At 32.3% G+C, this 19,306-nt stretch overlaps 2 protein-coding genes across 2 annotated transcripts; both read left to right on the top strand.

Annotated features, from left to right (window-relative positions):
* Positions 1-7,895: 7,895 nt before the first annotated feature.
* Positions 7,896-9,705, top strand: LOC133687876 (glutamate receptor 2.8-like). Its single transcript, XM_062107218.1, has 2 exons — positions 7,896-8,670; positions 9,092-9,705. Exons 1-2 carry the CDS (start codon positions 8,281-8,283, stop codon positions 9,482-9,484), a joined length of 783 nt encoding a protein of 260 aa, XP_061963202.1. The 5' UTR covers positions 7,896-8,280; the 3' UTR covers positions 9,485-9,705.
* A 3,265-nt stretch (positions 9,706-12,970) lies between these two features.
* On the top strand, positions 12,971-19,095 carry LOC133705519 (uncharacterized). Its single transcript, XM_062130810.1, has 5 exons — positions 12,971-13,132; positions 13,812-13,904; positions 13,976-14,064; positions 17,952-18,484; positions 18,769-19,095. Exons 1-5 carry the CDS (start codon positions 12,971-12,973, stop codon positions 18,804-18,806), a joined length of 915 nt encoding a protein of 304 aa, XP_061986794.1. The 3' UTR covers positions 18,807-19,095.
* Positions 19,096-19,306: the final 211 nt, after the last annotated feature.

A 19,306-nucleotide genomic window follows, 5' to 3' on the forward strand; every position in this document is an offset into this window, starting at 1 on the left:
CGATCATTTCTAAAGGAAGAGAAGTATGTGTAATAAACTTGTTGGCATTGCTTGGCAAAAATAAAGACATCATTGACGTTGTAGAGTCTAACTTTTGAGTTAATTTTGACCAAACCATAATGGGAATCTACTTTGATTCCTCTGTTAGTGGTGTCATAACAATAACATTTGAATAAAAATACTCTGCTTTGCTCGCTATGATATTGCAATTCAATTACCTCTTCTAATTTCCCATAATAGTCAACTTCAAACTTATTAGAAGTCGATCTCTTAACACCAACCCTACTGTTATGTCTTTTTTCCCTGCCCATATTCTTCAGTATGAAACATATAGCCATTAACAAAACACTTGCTATAGAACTTCACTTTTCTTTCAGGACCCAGACTTAGTAGAGACAATGTAACATTAACATTCCTTCCTATTTTATAAACCTAGTATATCAAGTATAACAATGAATAATCATCAAGAATTCTATAATGACATTCAGTATTCTGATATATAATGAGTTTGTGATAGTACTTATATGTGTTCTGAATCATGTTGCAAATTGTTTATCATGTAATTGACAGTTTTGAGATTCGGTTAACTATGAGTTATTATATAGTAAATATTGGCAATTTTGCTTACGAGGCATTTTAAAATGTATAAGTTTGTGATATTACAAGAGATAAATAGTCCATAAATAATAAAGTTTAAGTAATATACTTATTGAATAAAAGGTCTTAGTTCATCGTAGTTAAATAACACATAATTATATGCTTGGTTAAATTCTAGGTGTGGGTCATCTAGGATTGGAGAATACTGATAAGTTTCCACTTGAAGGCACTTCACCACCATCATCATGCCTTGGTACGCGATTGATTATTGTTTTCAAATGAGGCTCGAAATAGTACGAGATAAATATTGAAATCTCCTCAATAATATTGGCCTCACATATCGATGCCTCAACATGCCTTGTTTTTTTACCTTTTTCTTAAGGTTGAATAAATACTTGCATGGAATAAAATGAATATTTTTAATTAAAAAAAGAAAATAATATCAAAGATTACATTACATATATAATCTCTAACCTCTCAAATGGATACATTCATGTATATTGGATCGAGCCTCCAACTTTTGCCTCACATAGTAAATGTATGGGTAAATGCTTCATAGAATCAAAAAAAGATGGAGAAAATATCATATCAAGTTTGCATATTGTCTTAACAATATTCATTTGAAGGCTTTCAATGTGCTGTGTCTATAATTTGCTGGAGCATATATCTCTAAAAAAATGAATGATCTCCGTGAGTGCATCCTATATTCCCTTTGGCAATAAATCACGATAAGCTAATGGAATGAATGTTTACATAAACATATGGCAATCATGGCTCTTCATTTCATACAATCTAGAATCCTTCAAATTAACCAACCTTGTTATGTTCGAGGCATGTCCGTTGGGAAAATGCAAAATCTTTAGCCATTAGTACACTAGTAGTTATGCATTCTTTTCTAAGACAAAGGTTGTTTTAAGCTTTGCAACCCGTGACCCAGCATGAGCCAACTCCATATTCTTATGGTGACAAAACAATACTATATCCATTCTAGCCTTGATGTTGTTCTTTATCTTCCCCTTCACGTCCATGACCATGTTGAAAATGTTCCCGACCATGTTGAAAATGTTCTCAAACATGTTCTTTTTTATGTGCATGACGCCAAGTTTGTGGCAAAAGAGATTGGTCTTCCAATAAAAAAAATCCTAGAAAATAGTTCGCTTTACCCAATTATGGGTTAAACCAAAACCAAAAAACTTCTGCTTACCGGATTGGAAACCAAACATAATATCACCTTAATCTAACACCACATCACATAATTCTTCATCAGAAAGACGCGGGGGTGCAACATCTTTTTCAATTCTTCCAAAAAAAATCCTTTATGTTCTTTCTGTATTGTGATATGTTGGCAAAAAACGCAGGTGACAATCAAAAAATGACGTTTTACCCTCGTTTGTTAGCGTGAATGCCTTATTGTTTCCATGCGATAAACATGCTAGTTTTCCATGCGTGCTCCAACCAGAAATCATTCCATAAACTAGAAAATCATTGATAGTCCATATCAAAGTTGCTCTCATAAGAAATTTTGTTTTGTTAATACATCATAAGTCAAGACGTCGGAGAACCACAATTGTGTCAACTCATCAATCAACGATCAAAGATAAATATCTATATTCTAGCTCAGACTATTATGACCGAGTATGATCGTAGATAAAAACATAAACACCGGCCTCATATATATCCACGATGGTAAGTTGTAAACCGTTAGTATAATCGGCCAACAAGAATAAGGAGTAGCAAATGACCCAAATTGATTGAATCCATTTGTACATAGCCCAAGATAAATGTTCATTGATTTAGCTGAAAAGTGAGGATGCACATTGTTAAAGTGTTTTCATGCTTCATCTTAGAATGGGTGCACCATCACTTCATCAACCGCATCATGTGATTGGTGCCATGTCATATGCTCAATAATCTTTGGTGATATGAATAACCTTTGTAGAGTATGTGTGATTAGGAAAAATCTAAGTTTTTTATGTGCTACAAGAGTCTTTCCCCTGCAAGTTCTGGGTTTATATCGGGAATGTCCACATGTCCTACACTCGGTCAGCTGATCATTTTCAAGGTAGTATAATATGCAGAAGTTTGGACACATGTCAATTTTATGGTATCATAGATTGAGGGGGGGTTTCATCATGTGCTTAACAGCATAGAAGTTCTCTTTCAGCCTGTTTCTTTTAAGTAAAATGCTTCTCGCTCATTTGACAATTCTATCATAACTAACCTTACTCAATTCATCTAACTTGATGGTAAACACCTATGCAACGACCAATAATTTACTGTGATTTATGCAGTCATCCCATAATGATTCGTTATAATCTGTCAAAAGGTAAAAAAAACTTGACCGTATCTGCATTAAGTTTTTCATCTACAATTAAACATTGACCAGTATGACCCTAATTCATTCCCATCGCATCTATAACCATAGTCCTATAAGGATTACTATTGTTAGTTTCAACTCCATGCACGTTCCTAGCACTAAAAGTTGACCTAACCATCATTTCTACCATGGTCTCGTGAGGAACAAATGGTTCTTCGTGTGTATACCAACACAAGTATTCCTTCATGAACCCTCTGTGTAGAAGATGTATCGTTACAATATTTGAATGGAGAAACTTTTTATTTAGACACCTCCTGCATGGACACCTAATACCACCTCCACTAATATTTCTCAGAATAGATGTTATGTAATTAATAAAACCCTGAACCCCATTACAATAATCCATCCTCCACAATCCTTAGGATGAATTCTTATACATCCATGAACGATCATCTATGATATATATATATATATATATATATATATATATATATATATATATATATATATAATAACTATGTTAAGTAAATAATCAACCTACTTTCATACTTCTCTTAATTCATTTTCAACTATCTATGTACATATAAATTTGTACATATCAATTTACGAAAATTACAACTCATCAATAGAATTAATAAAATATAAAATGGACTCGTTAAACAAGCCACTATTTATATCATTACAACACATCTAAGTCGGAAATTTGACATAAGTTTCAACAATTTACAACCAAATATAATTTTAGAAAATCTAAAATAAACTATAACATGTACGGAATCATGTAACTATACAACAAGTTTCTTAGAGTAAAAAACAATAAAACAAGTAAACACTCAAACAAAATACATATATTACAAAAATATGCAATAAAAAAATTAACATTTCAAAATCATGTTCAAATTTTAAAAATAGTAAATTTACTTACTTAAAATGGAAAAACCGTAATAAAATTATTATTATTGTGACTGGAAAAGTCGAGGAAGGATGAGTTGTGTTGATATAGGGGGTGATATTAAAAGCATCGATAAAAAATTACACGTCATCATGCTTTTTGGATTTATTTTTAAATCATTTTATTCTGACTGGGATTCCCTCAGTATTTATTGATAGAAATGGTGATGGGAACAATTCAATTGGTAAATACCACGTTAAAATACCGACAAAATATTTTCGTTTGTATTCGTAGATTTTCTGGTGGTGATTTAAATGTTCCTTGTTGATGCTTTAAAATTGGATATTAATTGGAGTCATTGAAGATAATACATATCATATTTTTATTTATTTATAAAAGGAAGCAATTGTTCTCATAAATTGAGGTATAAAAGATATTTGAAACTAATATGTAGATGTTTATTAAATGACATGTATACTAAACTGATCCACATAAGGATTTTATATGGAGAGATTATCTATATCTATGGAAAGACTCACGTGATATTTTTATAAGTGATTCCTAGACTTGAGATCATTAAGTTATCTTATATAAAAAATATTATGTTTTGATCCTAACTAAATGTTGTCATAATCAAGCATATATATATATATATATATATATATATATATATATAACATGAATGATATAAAAGTATTTGAGTGACCTAGAAATGATTCAACACCCTAAATAAATTAGAAAAATAATTCCACATGTTCTTGAATAATATTAATTGTGAAATCCTTGCACAACGTGGAATGAGATTTGAAAAGAGCTTCAAATCTTATTTAAGAAATAAATAACTATAATATTGAGAACAAATATGATTTGATGGAGTAAACGCACTCCATGCCCTAATATCTAAATCAGAATATTCTTGATGAAATGATTCTATATTTGCCTATTCTGTAATACTTGAGTCACCTGTGACGTGAAAGGAGAGAAGGTCAATATTTTTTTCAAAATCTAGGTGGGCACAATGGGGATGGCGATGAAGATAATAATTACATTAAGAAACAAGTCACTGAAATATTATGTCAACCATGTATGACTTTTTTAATATTTGATGGATCATGACATGTTGTAAGATATTATACTTGATCTTCAATTATAAATCAATTAATTTGTTGAATTATAATAAATTTAAAGATAATTTATTTAATCTTATTTTATTTAGAAATATAATTTATATTTAGGCAAACTTATTAGGAATATAATAAGTCATATACATTAAGAACTATTAGTCAAAAAATATACTGGGATGATTAATAAAATGTGACCTAATTGTGAATAAGTTTTAAAAATTAAAGATTAGATGTAATTAATAGAGAAAATTACAATTCTAGACCAAGAAAAACAAGTAGGGACTTGATTGAATAATTTTTTAAAATTATCTTGAAATAATATTTTACCATTCATATTAGGTTTTTTTTATAAATAAAATGTTATGCTTTATATTTTTATATATATAAAAATATTCATAATCATATAAGATTAAAGACAATAGTTAGACAAAACATATATAATTTTTTCTAGCAAAAACCTCAATCTTTGAAATATCAGGGAATGATTTAGCTAATGACACAGTGGCAACAACAATAGTTGGCGATAGGAGAGATGACAGTAACTAAGTTCTCAACAACAACATTGTTCAGGGTAGGAACGTTATTGATAGTAATGTTCTTGTTCATATTACTAAAATATTTTTAAGATTGTTGTAATTAAAATACAATGAATACAAACAAAATATAACTTGATACGTGTACAAACACTGTCTTTAAGGATATTTTCTCAACACAAGACTATTCTCCGGGATCCAACAAGTTCCTCCTCTAAAAATAAGGGTTACAAAAACAACGACCAAGATAGAAAGGAGATACCAGCAACCTTGCAAACACAGAAAAATAATATATGATTTTTTTTAGCTCTCTTTGACCATAAAAGTACATGATATATATATATATATATATATATATATATATATATATATATATATAGGTTGCTAACATGTAACAATTAGAAAAAAAATAAATTAAAAAATTAAAAAGTTGTTACAACAATTAAAAAAATAAAAAAGCTGTTAAAATTTTTTAAAGAGGTGTAGTTGTTAAAAAGTTATTTTAAAAAAGAGTTTTTAGAATTTTGTTACAGATAGAAAATTAATTAATTCCAGTAAAAAACATAACGCTTTACCATACCTCAAATGCTTTTCATTTAAGAGATTATTTTGAGTCCAACACAACCATAAAACACCATAATCTTGAATTTGTGTTTTGGAAAAAATTAAAGAAACACAACGTTACATTAGTTTTATTTCTCTTTTTATAATTATACGAGAATATTCCACCTCAGTTAACTTCATGTGAACTTTCTATATGAATAATGCTATCAACTTAAGCGATTTTTCCTCGGAAGAACAACTTGTATAGATTCCAAACTTCAAAGGACATTGAAGAATATTCAACGAATTTACGGGTATGTTCTGCCAACCACCGTGTCCTTGCTTGGACGATGCATGCTTGTCTGTTACGAGGAAACTCCCCCACCCGGGACCTGCATAAATGCGATCAAATAGAAGACGACAAGACAGCCTGAAGAAAGACCCAAGACATTGTTGACTATTGACCAGACTATTCTAAAATTCTAGCAGGATCTGCTTAGGATATTGTCACTACAGAATCTGGCATGCTTAGCAAGTAAACGAATTTTTACGGGAGAAATTCCTGGAAATTGAATGTCCCCGGCAGTATAGTAAATTAAAAGATAGAAGTGTTATATATGTATTAAAGCACTATTCTTAGCTTAGACGCGTCTTTCGATCTCGATTAGACGACTTCACATGAACTAAATATTCTATTGCAAATGAATATTCTTCCATTGGAAATGCATGGTACTAATTAATTAACACTATATTGTTCAACGTTTCCGTAGTTTTGTTATATAGTATTTTTTTAATTTCATAATATAATCCGTAATACTTAATGTTGACCAAGTAAATGATCAGACTAGTACTAACTGCGCATATATGTGTATGTGTGTGTATGTAGGGAAATTAAGCTCGAGCTCTATGTTACTGCCTTGAAGCACAGATGAACATCTTTAACCATATGATCTTCTCTTTCTTTGCATTAACCTTTTTATTTATGCTGAAGAAAACAGCAGCAGAGGGAGTCCATGCAAAAGGCATCAATATTGGTGCTATTATCGATAAGAGTTCACGTATTGGTAAAGAGCAGAGAGTTGCCATGGAAATTGCAATGGAGGATTTCAGTGGCACCTTCAATCAGACCTTGTTTCTTCACATGAAAGATTCTCAAAGGGATCCTGTCATACGAGTTCATTGCCTTCAAAAACACTTCTTATGATGAGCTAGTAAAACAAATCCATCTCAAGGTAAGACACAAAAGAACAACTTTTTGTCCATTCACCTTTTCGTTTGATTTCGTGACCATTAAACATTGACTAGATAATTTCTAGGAACGTAAACCATGCTCATAGTATCCATATTTTTGCTCACTTCTAATGGTTATAATCTTCAATTAATGCCTAGAAAAAGTGGTTATGGTTTGACTTCAGAACATGGATGCCAACTGAAATATGTGTAAATTGGCCTTTGTTTTTACTTTATTGGGAGGTCTAGTAGTGCTTTGGGCTACACAATTAATTAGAGATAGCCTTCCCTCATTCATAAATCCCATCCAGTTTTCTTAAGTTTTGAACCCGACAAGTAAGCATCTCAATGGCTTGGTTTGGTTGTCCTCTCAAGGAAAGGTTATGTAGTTGATTGTACTTTGAACTTAACTTGAATATGAATCTAAATTTGTTCATGAAAAGATTTGTCCTAAAAAGCAGGAACACTAACATAATTATTTGAAAGAAAAGTCCATGCACACAAAAAAGCCAAATGTAAAAATCTTATTAACTCAAGTGATCATAAATGTTAGCAGAAGTATGATGCAGTAGTCGGTGAATTTTTCTAATTTTCAAAGGCTTGTGACTGATCGGGCTTGAACTTTCTATCCGTGTTAGCAGAAGTGTGATGTGGTAATATTGGCTAGCAGATACCAGCTCGCAGAATTCACAAAGCCTTACACGGAAACAGGATTGATGCTGATAGTCCCTGCTCAATCAGGCAATAGAGGATTGTCATTCATCAGACCCTTCACAAAATCCATGTGGGTTCTAATTGCATTCATAACTGTCTACAATGGTTTTATAATTTGGTTGATAGAGCGAAATCATTGCCCTTCACTTAAGGGTTCTATGCTGCATCAAATAGGAATAATGCTTTGGTTAGCCTTCAACACTCTTTTCTCGTTACATGGTAAGATTCCTTTATCTCCCGTTTCTTAATTTTTCTTTTCAGATCTAGAAACTATAGTAATTCCATGTTGATATATAATACAACTACTAATATTTTGGTTTAGGGGGGAAAATGCATAGCAATCTATCCAGGATATCGATGGTAGTCTGGCTATTCGTGGCGCTAGTAATCACACAGACTTACACAGCTAACCTTTCGAGCATGCTTACTGTCCAGAAGCTTGATGGTGCTGCTCCTAATGTTGAGGCCCTGCTAAATAGCAATGCAGTTGTTGGATATTGCACAGGTTCCTACCTGCAAAATTATTTGGTGGATGTTTTACGTTTCAAGACGCAAAACATCAGGAATTATACCACACTGGAGGCTTATGCTCAAGCATTCAAGAACAAAGAAATTGCTGCTGTCTTTCTTGAAGTTCCTCTGGCCAAATTATTCCTTGCAAAGTACTGCCGCCGCTTTGTCTCAGTAGGGCCAACGTACAAAGTCGGAGGGTTTGGATTTGTAAGATAATATCCCCTACTGATTCATTTTCCTTTTATTTTTTCCTGTGAAAAAAACAGGGATTGAAATGAACATTTGCAAAACTTAAATAGAACTGTATCACATGAACATGCTGCATTTGGAATAAACTGTACTGGAGAGTATCAATTCTATACTGTCTAGAAACCACACTATACTGCAACCTAAGGCATTCATCATATCACTTGTATTTCACACTTGCCGTTGCACTGTCCACTAATCAGGGTCCTCTCTTTTCTGAACTTACATGGAAAAGTGAGAAATGAAACTTTGCTCAACATCTAATTTTAGATTAGTGGCATGGTGGGAAGATAGTTGGTTGTAGCCTTATTCCTTTCAGCCCTAATGACATTGTAGGTTTATATCAGTGTAATTAATTGAAGTGTCATGATTTGTGTCTCAGGCATTGCCCCGTGGATCTCCATTACTTCCTAGCATCGACGAAGCTCTACTGAAAGTATCTGAAAATGGAACTCTACTGGAACTAGAGAACAGACTCGTTAAGCCAGGAAATTGCCCAGATGTGGAAGATGAAAATCATAGCCTTAGCCTCAGCAGCTTTGGGACACTCTTCATAATAACCACCGGCACATCAACAATCTCCCTTGCAATCTACATTTTCTCAAGAGGCAATTCCATGCTCGGATACACAACCATATGGAGACTTATGATGGCTGCAATGAGATTTTGGGTCTGTCAAAGGCAGATCACTAGAAGATTAAGCAATGCTGAGAATTCTGTTAATAATTTGGCTCCGCAGGCATCAGGCATGCAATCTCTTGTATCATGTATATAAACCCAAAAGTTGGGGTTTAATCTATCATATGCCTCAATTATTCAAAATTGCTCCTATATTAGTAATTTGTTCAAGAACACTTTGTATTTATAAAATTGACTCAGTTGGATATGATATGAACTAACAATTTTCTCATAAGAAGAGAATTGAACTCACATACTAATTGAATGAATTGAGCTGTACAACTCATATATAGATAAGTCAATTAATTAAGATTGTCATCCCTCTTTCTATCTGGATTTTGTTGCTGCTTTATTATTCTCCAACTAGATAAGTCAATTGGTGTATTTTATCTTTTGTTCTGCAATTATAAATCTAATTAACTTTTCACAATGATTGTCATATAGCCTATATGAGAAAAGGTGTTTTTCCCTTCTTTTAAAAATTTTAGCCTTTCTTTCCAACATGCTCTTTCATTTTATCTTTTTGCTTAGGTTTTTTTTATTGATTTTAATAGTTATGTGTTTTTCCTGGTTTTATCTCTATTATATGCACTTCTTTAATATGATGGACATATATATATGCTTCTTTCGTTTTTGTAAATTATTGATATTATAGATTGCTACTCTTTTGTTTTCAAATAGTCAATGGAGACCTAAAAAACAAATTACATAGACTAGTTTGTGCTTTTAGCCTTCCTTCTTTTGGTATGTTGGGTAGTTTTTTTGTTTTTTTGGACATAAAATTCCTGATAATTTGGCCATAGACTGTCTTTTTGGCCAATGTAATTTTTAAATTGGCCATTTGGAAAACAAACTAGACTCTGAGAAGGGATTTGATGATTTTTATTTGTTTTCTCTATCATTTTATCAATTTATTTATAATAATTTTTTAATAGATATTGGTTGACTGTATGTTAGATTATTTTAGAGGCCAACAATAGCATTACTATATTTAACAGTTATATCGATTAAATATTTTATTGGTATTTACTCTACCTTTCTGTCGGTAAGTATTTTACCAACTGATTCACAGATAAAAATTGTCTATCAATAATTTATTTTTTGTCAGCATGTTCATTGGTGAAAAAAACCGATGGTTTTACAGATAGACAATGCGCAAAAAAAAAACATTACTCACTAAAATATACCGATAGAATTATTTCATCGATGATTGACGGTGGTATTTGGAGTAATTTTATTCCAACCCTCTATAAAATATTGACGGAACAATTACGTCTGTGATGTAACAGTTGAAGTGGCATATGCAGTAATATTTTTTCAACTCTTTGGAATATGAGTCCGTCAGTAACTCTGTCCGTAATAATTAAAAAAAAATCTATTGAACAGAAAAAGAAAATAACTAAAAAAAATTAAAATTGTATAAAATTCAAGTATGTAAAAATAAATTATCTTAACATAAAAGCTAAATATTTATTACAAATTTATATTTTCAAAGACAATAAAACTAGAACAAAGGCAGCGCTGGAGGATAAGGAGGAGGCTGGTCGTTCCAGGATCATAGAGATTGGGTGTTCGGTATCGATTGTGAGCTCTCAACGGTTGAGACATTACGAGCTGTCTGCAAGTTCTTGGTCTTAGTGTTGGAGAATCCGTACACCTGATTTCTATCGGGTCCACCAGACAATCCTGCCTCCATCTAAAAATATGGATCGAAATCCGGGTGGGTCAAAGGATCATCCCCGTATCTCTACTTTAACTAGCTGTTATATGTCTCATGGAAATAAAAAATAAAATCATCAAATTCAATTCAAGAAAATAATAACTTATGAAAGAAAACGGTTGAATGAATGTATCATAAAGTATTGGGCATGGATGTCGACGAACTGCTGAACCCTTTTTTGGCGGTCCTCTCTATGCATATGTGTCTTCATAAAAAGTTTAATTGGGCTTGGCTCACATCTAAGAGTTGTATTCTGTAAGAAAAAAATATTTCCAGTTAAATATATTTATAAATAACAATAAAATAATTAAAGAAAGATGTGATTAAAATTAATCTTACCATTCACTTCGTATGCAAAAACAAACGTAACAGAGTTGCTAGTATGCATGGTAACTGAACCATGAATTTGCTGACTCCGGTTCCCTACACTGGACTGTGAGTGTTATGCGAAATAATCGGACGTCACGTGCTAAATATATTCCGCCCATATATTTTTCGATATGTATGGCGGCTTGAAATCCTTTCTAAATCGCCACATCATTCAAGCCTGGTATAGTGTTTTCTCATACAAAAACTCATGCAACTTACATGATACGAATATATTCTATATGGGATAACAATAAATGAAATTTTAATATTTAAAATTAAGAAAAACATTATCATATTATTTTTTATATTACTTTGTTGCAGCGTGATTCTCCTAAACCGTCATTGCAACATTATCATTAGCTATATGCCACTCAAATTTAACCTTGCATTAAACATTTATAAAAAGATAAATTAATAATTTAAATCAGGATGTTTGGAAACCATGCATTGACATATGGTTTCCAATCTTAAATCTTAAAGGAATTAACATTAATGATAGTATAATTTTAAAGTTAACATTAATTAAATCTTGTAAATCATGCATTGACATGTGGTTTCCAATCAGGATGTTTGGAAACCTGGCACCACTGAAACAACAGAATTTTCATCGATGATTTAAATGTCGATGTTATTATTCGGGTAACCTTATTAGTTGTGAACTAGAAAATTGATAAATTTAATAAAATATTATTTGTTCATAAATTGTTAAATATAAACCAACTCAAAGCAAAACAAACTTATATTGAGAGGTCGCTCTTTCAATGTGTCTCGTACTTACGGGTGAATGGATCCCGTTGTGAAGGAACATCGCCTCAACATTACGGAACTACACTCGAAGAGGCAACGTTGTGAGTTGACGCACGTGCTTCAAGTGCCTCTTATTTGTCGACACCTAATAACACGTCGTTGTCATCATCGTTGCTAGAAGAAGTAGTTGCAATCATGTGTTGTTGGATTTTTAAAAATTCACCAATGAAATAATTAAAAATAAAATTATTTAAATTGGCCATTGGGGATTCCAGTGGTAAATTACAGTATAAATCCCAGTGACCATCCCTTCAATTTATTTTTCATTTGCTTCGTTTCAAAGCTTTCATTTTTGTTTTTTTTTCCTCTCATTTGCTTCAAAATTGTTGTTTGTTTCTTGTAATCTCTAGTTCTATCTTCAACAAATTAAAAGGTATGTATTTCCATTTAATATGCTTAATGATTTTATTTTTTTTATTTTCTTTGTTTTAGTTATTGTTATTTTTGTTGTGTTTTTTTGTTTTGGTGTATTTTTATAATGTAGATAAAGTCCTGAAATAAACACATTATTAAGGTAAGCATTTTTCATTCCTAAAATCTGTAATTTTTTTTTGAATTTGTTGAATAAATTTTATTGTTTGTATTGCCATAATAATTGAATACTTTGTTGAATTTTAATTATTATTATAGAATTTAACTTGTAATTAGTAATTGAATATATAGGAATAAACAGCTCGTCACTCACATATGGTCGCAGCTAGTTCTTCTAGCAGTAAGGATGACTTGTCCTTAGGTGCCGATCAAGAAGAGGCACCTGCACTGACTTGCGATGCTGCCTCTTGCTGTGCGGTTTCACAGCGCAGAGGCAGTGTGCCTTCACAACGGAATCAATTCACCTGCAAGTACGAGGCACATTGGAAGGATGACCTTTCAATGTAAGTTTGTTTCGGTTTTAGTTTTTTTATTTAGTTATAACATAATTTATGAACATCTAATCAATATTTCATTAATTTAATTTACTTTCAGGTTCACAAACATTGAGGTCGCACGAGTAATATCATTAGCATTTAAATCATTGATGGAGATTCCATTATTTTAATGGAGTTAGGTTTCCAGACATCCTGAATGGACACATCGATGCATGGTTTGGAAAATTTCAGGTTGGTGTTAATTTCTAATTTCCAATTTATTTTTAATAAATTATTATTATAATTGTAAATAAATTATTATTTTTGTTTTAAATAAATTGTTTATACACAACACAAATTTGACTGGGACAGTGCGCTTGACAATGTTGTGAGGAAGGTGTGGAAAAATCACGAGGCAACTAGGTAACATCGAAAACAATAAGAATTTTTTTTAAAAAAATATTTATGTTTTAAAATCTATTTTGTCACTATGGAAGTAGGTTGCGTGATTTTTGGTATGAAGCACAAAAAAAGACAAAAACAAACACGAGAGATAACGGTTTGGTGCTGGCAACGACGTGGCGCTTTAGAGGGATTTCAAACTGCTATACATCCTGGGAGATATATGGCCATAATATATTGAGCACGTAACGTCTGAGCGGTTCACATGACGTTTACAGTCCGGTGATGGCAACCAGAACCGGCAAATTAATGGCTCGGTGACAACGCACACCGGCGGCTCTATTCTGTTTGCTTCATATGCGAAACGGATGGTAAGATTAATTTAAATAAAATATATTGTTAATTAATTTGTTGTTACTTAATTATTATTTTTTTCTTACAGGGTAGTTCTCTTGGACGTGAGCAGAGCCCAGTGGAGCTGTTTGTAGAGACGCACATGTGGAGTGAAGATCGCCAAAAGGGGGTGCAACAGTTCGTTGACAACCGCGCTTAACACTTTGTGGTACGTTAGTTCAATCATTTTATTTTGTAAGTTATTATTTTTATTGAATTGAATATGATGATTTCTTTTTTCATTTTTAGGAGACCTATAATAGCCGGTTGAGGGACAGATATGGGGATGATCCTTCAACCCATCCGGATTTCGATCTGGATTTATGGATGGGGGTAGGATCGTCTGGTGGACCCGATAAAAATTAGGTGTACGGACTCTCCAACACCACGACCGATACCTTGCAGGCGGTCCGTAGTGTCTCAACCGTTGGGAGCTCCCAATCAGTATTGCGCACCCAATTTAAGGAGATCGTGGCCTTGAAACAACGCATGACTCATCTCACTGAAAAATATGAGCAACTATCAGTGAATTGTGAACAACACACGACTCATCTCACCAAAAAATATGAGCAACTCTCGACGATTTATGAACACCTCTGCCAAATGATCATGAACATTACACCACAGAAAGATGATATATGTGCACCCTCTTTTTGGCCATATGGTCCCGGGAACAACCAGCCTCCTCCTCCTCCTCCAACTCCACCATTGTTCTTGTTTAATATTTTTTTGGAAACACATTAAATTTATAATAAATATTATTTTACTTTATTTTTTTATTTTTGATGTTTAATAAAATTTTATTTGCATAATTGGTTTTTTACTATTAATTTATGTAATTTTATATTATTTATTCTAAATAATTTTTTTTTCAAAAAAATTTAAAAAACCCCACCTATGGAGTTATTGATGGAATGTCTTCGTCAGCATTTTACCGAGAGTTGAGAAATATTTCCTAAAAATGCCACAATTACCAACGCCTTCACGGATGAATAAAGTCTGTCGGTATTTTACCGAGAGTTGAGAAATATTTATTGGATATGCTACAATCACCGACGGAATATATCCGTCGGTATATTTTCAGCGGAAATTTTTTTTTCTCATATTTTCCGTCTGTAAAACAATCAATAATTTTTTTTTTCCAATAGACTTAGCAACAGAATGTGGGATTACCGACAAAAAAACTTTCCATCAGTGATTTAGTCATTAAAAAATTTATCAACGAAGTCTGAATCTCACACCAATGGATTTGATCCGTCAGGAAAACTGTGAATTTTTGTAGTGTGTATCACATGAACATGCTGCATTTGGAATAAACTGTACTGGAGAGTATCAATTCTATACTGTCTAGAAACCACAGTATGATGCAACCTAAGACATTCTCAGATGTATAGAAACCCAAATGTTGGGGCTTAATCTATCATATGTCTTAATTATTAAAAATTGCTCCTATATTATTAATTTGTTCAATAACACTTAATTTGTATTTATAAAATTGGTTCAATTGGATATGATATGAACTAACAATTCTCTCATACAAAGAAAATTGATCAAACTCACATACTAATTGAATGGATTGAGCTGTACAACTCATATATAGATCCAAAAGTGTTGTTCTTTATTGAAATGGAGAATTAAATGATGAAGAGCATCCTCTACAAAGAAAATTGATCAAACTCACATACTAATTGAATGGATTGAGCTGTACAACTCATATATAGATCCAAAAGTGTTGTTCTTTATTGAAATGGAGATTTAAATGATGAAGAGCATCCTCTACAAAGAAAATTGATCAAACTCCCATACTAATTGAATGGATTGAGCTGTACAACTCATATATAGATCCAAAAGTGTTGTTCTTTATTGACATGGAGAATTAAATGATGAAGAGCATCCTCTGCACATCTGATGAAGACTACTCCATTGGCCACTGTGTTCATCAATCACTATAACCATGTTTTTCTCATTTAATGTTTTGACCTTGTAACTACTCTCTTATTAGTCTTACAAATTAGTCCTCAGGAACATGTCAATCCGTTGATATGTTAGATATTCAATATGTTGATTGATCATTGGTTATTCAATTAAGGTTACCTGTCATTCCTTTCTTCCTCCCAACAAAAAAAAACTATAATTAAAAATTTAATCCCGAGTTAAGACAAGTAGCAGATTCGCAAATCAAGCAAAGAGTAAAATTTTTAACTTGACTTTAATAGGTTAAGAGAAAAAAAGATTAAATAAAAAACAATAAAAAATCTTTTTTTCTCTTAACCTATTAAAGAAAATTAAATAAAAAACAATAAAAAATAAATTACAAGAAATTAATAAAAGAAAGTTTGTAAATTGCATAAAACTTGTGAATAAGTTTTATATATGGGGCTAACTACCATTTCCAGCTACTAGATGATTTATTTATAATTTTATAAAGATAGAATTTCACATGAATTTAAAATTTTAATTCTATATAAATTGTCCATAACAAATAAAGACTATACAATTTTAATTCTAATATAATTTATTCTCTTTATTAACGCGTATCCTTCCTAGCTGTATATGTTCTTGTTATACTCAATTGTAAACAATAAGGATAAATGATTTTTTTATATAAATACTAGTCGAATCTTAATCAAAATCTCTTAAATTGTTTAATTATATATTGTTTACATCCTTATTGTTTTTTCAATTAAGTTCTTTATTGATCAAAATTTGAAATTATTTGATATTTCTTTTAAAAACTTCAACAGAAATTAAAACATTAAATTGAATATACATGGAGATTATAAAATGTTTTATATCCACATATTCTATATTGATTTTTTTTCTATTATTATATATTAAAAAAATTATTTCAACCAATACATATATCAATAGGCAAATAAATATATTTGGATGAGAGGTGCAATACAAAATGTGTTTTGAGTTGAGAAGGAAATTGTTCATGAAACTATTTAATTCAAGGATTTTTCACGGGTATGGGATTCATTATCATTTGTTTCATTTTAAATATTACAAGATTAATAATATGAATAAAAAGAATTTTATGCCAAATAACTATGTTAAGTAGAATATACATGTTAAATAATATTTATGTAGTCTTATTTATTAAGGGTAGAATAGTACTTTCAGTTCAACCTATATATACTTTAGTTGTATTTAGGTTAACATTATGCATTTCATAATATACAGATTATTCAGAATTCTAGCCTCCTTTTTGTGTTTGATCTTAATTACTTTAACATGGTATTAGAGCTGATTTTATGAAACGAGGCTTAATCCCAAATACAGCTTCGCGGATCCAACTTCTGCAATTTGGAGTGATATTTTGTCTTTCGCTTCTGCAAAATTAGGTATTTCGACAGTTTCTGCAATTATTTTGGTATTTCGTCTTCCCTTCAGCTTCTGCAATTTGGTATTTGCATTCAATTTTTGCAAATTTGTTATGTGTTTTGGAGTAATCGTATAATTTCAAGAAGGGATTTGTTTAGGTTCTGCAATTTAGTATTTTGTTTTCCGCTGCTTTTGCATTATAGTTATCTATGATTGTTGATTATGGCTACTGAAAGAGATGATTCGTTTCAGTCTGTGAGTGTGAGGTTAGTTGGAAAGAACTATTTGTATTGGAGTTATGTAATGAGAAATTTCCTTAAGGGAAAGAAGATGTGGGGGTATGTTAGTGGGACTTATATCATACCTAAGAATATTGAGGAGGAGGATGTTGTTTTGATAGACACATGGGAAGCAAATAATGCAAAGATCATTACTTGGATCAACAATTCTGTTGAGCATTCGATAGGTATGCAGTTGGCGAAGTATGAGACAGCAAAAGAGGTTTGGGATCATCTGCAAAGGTTATTCACACAATCAAACTTTGCAAAACAGTATCAATTAGAGAATGACATACGAGCTCTTCATCAGAAGAATATGAGTATCCAAGAGTTTTATTCTGCTATGACAGATCTTTGGGATCAATTGGCTCTTACAGAATCAGCAGAATTAAAGGCATGTGGTGCCTATAATGAGCGTAGAGAGCAGCAAGGACTGATACAGTTTTTAACAGCACTTCGCAGTGATTTCGAAGGACTTAGAGGTTCAATTCTGCATCGTTCTCCACTGCCTTCTGTTGACTCTGTTGTTAGTGAGTTATTGGCTGAAGAAATACGCCTTCAGTCTTATTCTGAAAAGGGAATTCTTTCTGCTTCAAATCCTTCAGTATTAGCAGTGCCTTCTAAGCCATTCTCTAATCATCAGAATAAGCCTTACACAAGGGTTGGTTTCGATGAGTGCAGTTTCTGTAAGCAGAAAGGTCATTGGAAGGCTCAGTGTCCTAAGTTGAGACAGCAGAATCAAGCTTGGAAGTCTGGCAATCCGTCACAATCTAATGCTCATAGACCACCTCAGGGTTATAAACCACAACATCATAATATTGCAGCAGTAGCTTCCCCAGGCTCTATTACCGATCCTAATATTTTGGCTGAGCAATTTCAAAAGTTTCTCTCCTTGCAGCCACAAGTAATGTCCGCTTCTTCTTCCATAGGTCAGTTGCCTCATAGTTCCTCAGGTATGTCACATTCTGAATGGGTCTTGGATTCTGGTGCTTCTCATCACATGTCTCCAGATTTCTCATCTTTTACCTCTGTATCCCCTTTGTCCTCCATCCCTGTTATGACTGCTGATGGCACTCATATGCCCTTAGCAGGTGTTGGTTCTGTTGTCACACCTCACATGTCTCTCCCTAATGTTTATTTTATTCCACAACTCAAACTGAATCTTGCGTTTGTTGGTCAAATATGTGATTCTGGTGATTATTTAGTCATGTTTTCTGGTTTGTTTTGTTGTATACAGGATCTGCAGTCTCAGAAGCTGATTGGGACAGGCCATAGGGAGAATGGACTTTATATTTTGGATGAGTTAAAAGTATCAGTTGCTGCTGCTGCCGCTGCTACTACTACCGTTGATTTGTCTTCCTTTCGTTTGAGCCTTTCATCTTCTAGTTTTTATTTATGGCATTCACGTTTAGGTCATGTTTCGTCTTCTCATTTGAAATTTTTGGCATCCACAGGAGCTTTAGGAAATTTGAAAACTTGTGACATTTCTGATTGTAGTGGATGTAAATTGGCAAAATTTTCCGCCTTACCTTTTAATCGAAGTATTTCTGTTTCTTCTTCACCATTTGATTTGATTCATTCTGATGTATGGGGACCTTCTCCTGTTGCCACAAAAGGAGGGTCTCGATATTATGTCTCTTTTATTGATGATCATACTCGTTATTGTTGGGTTTATTTAATGAAACATCGTTCTGAATTCTTTGAGATATATGCAGCTTTTCGAGCTCTTATCAAAACTCAATATTCTGCTGTGATCAAATGCTTTGGTGTGATTT

This window comes from Populus nigra, chromosome 1, assembly GCF_951802175.1.
Source record: "Populus nigra chromosome 1, ddPopNigr1.1, whole genome shotgun sequence".
Taxonomy (NCBI): Eukaryota; Viridiplantae; Streptophyta; class Magnoliopsida; order Malpighiales; family Salicaceae; genus Populus; species Populus nigra.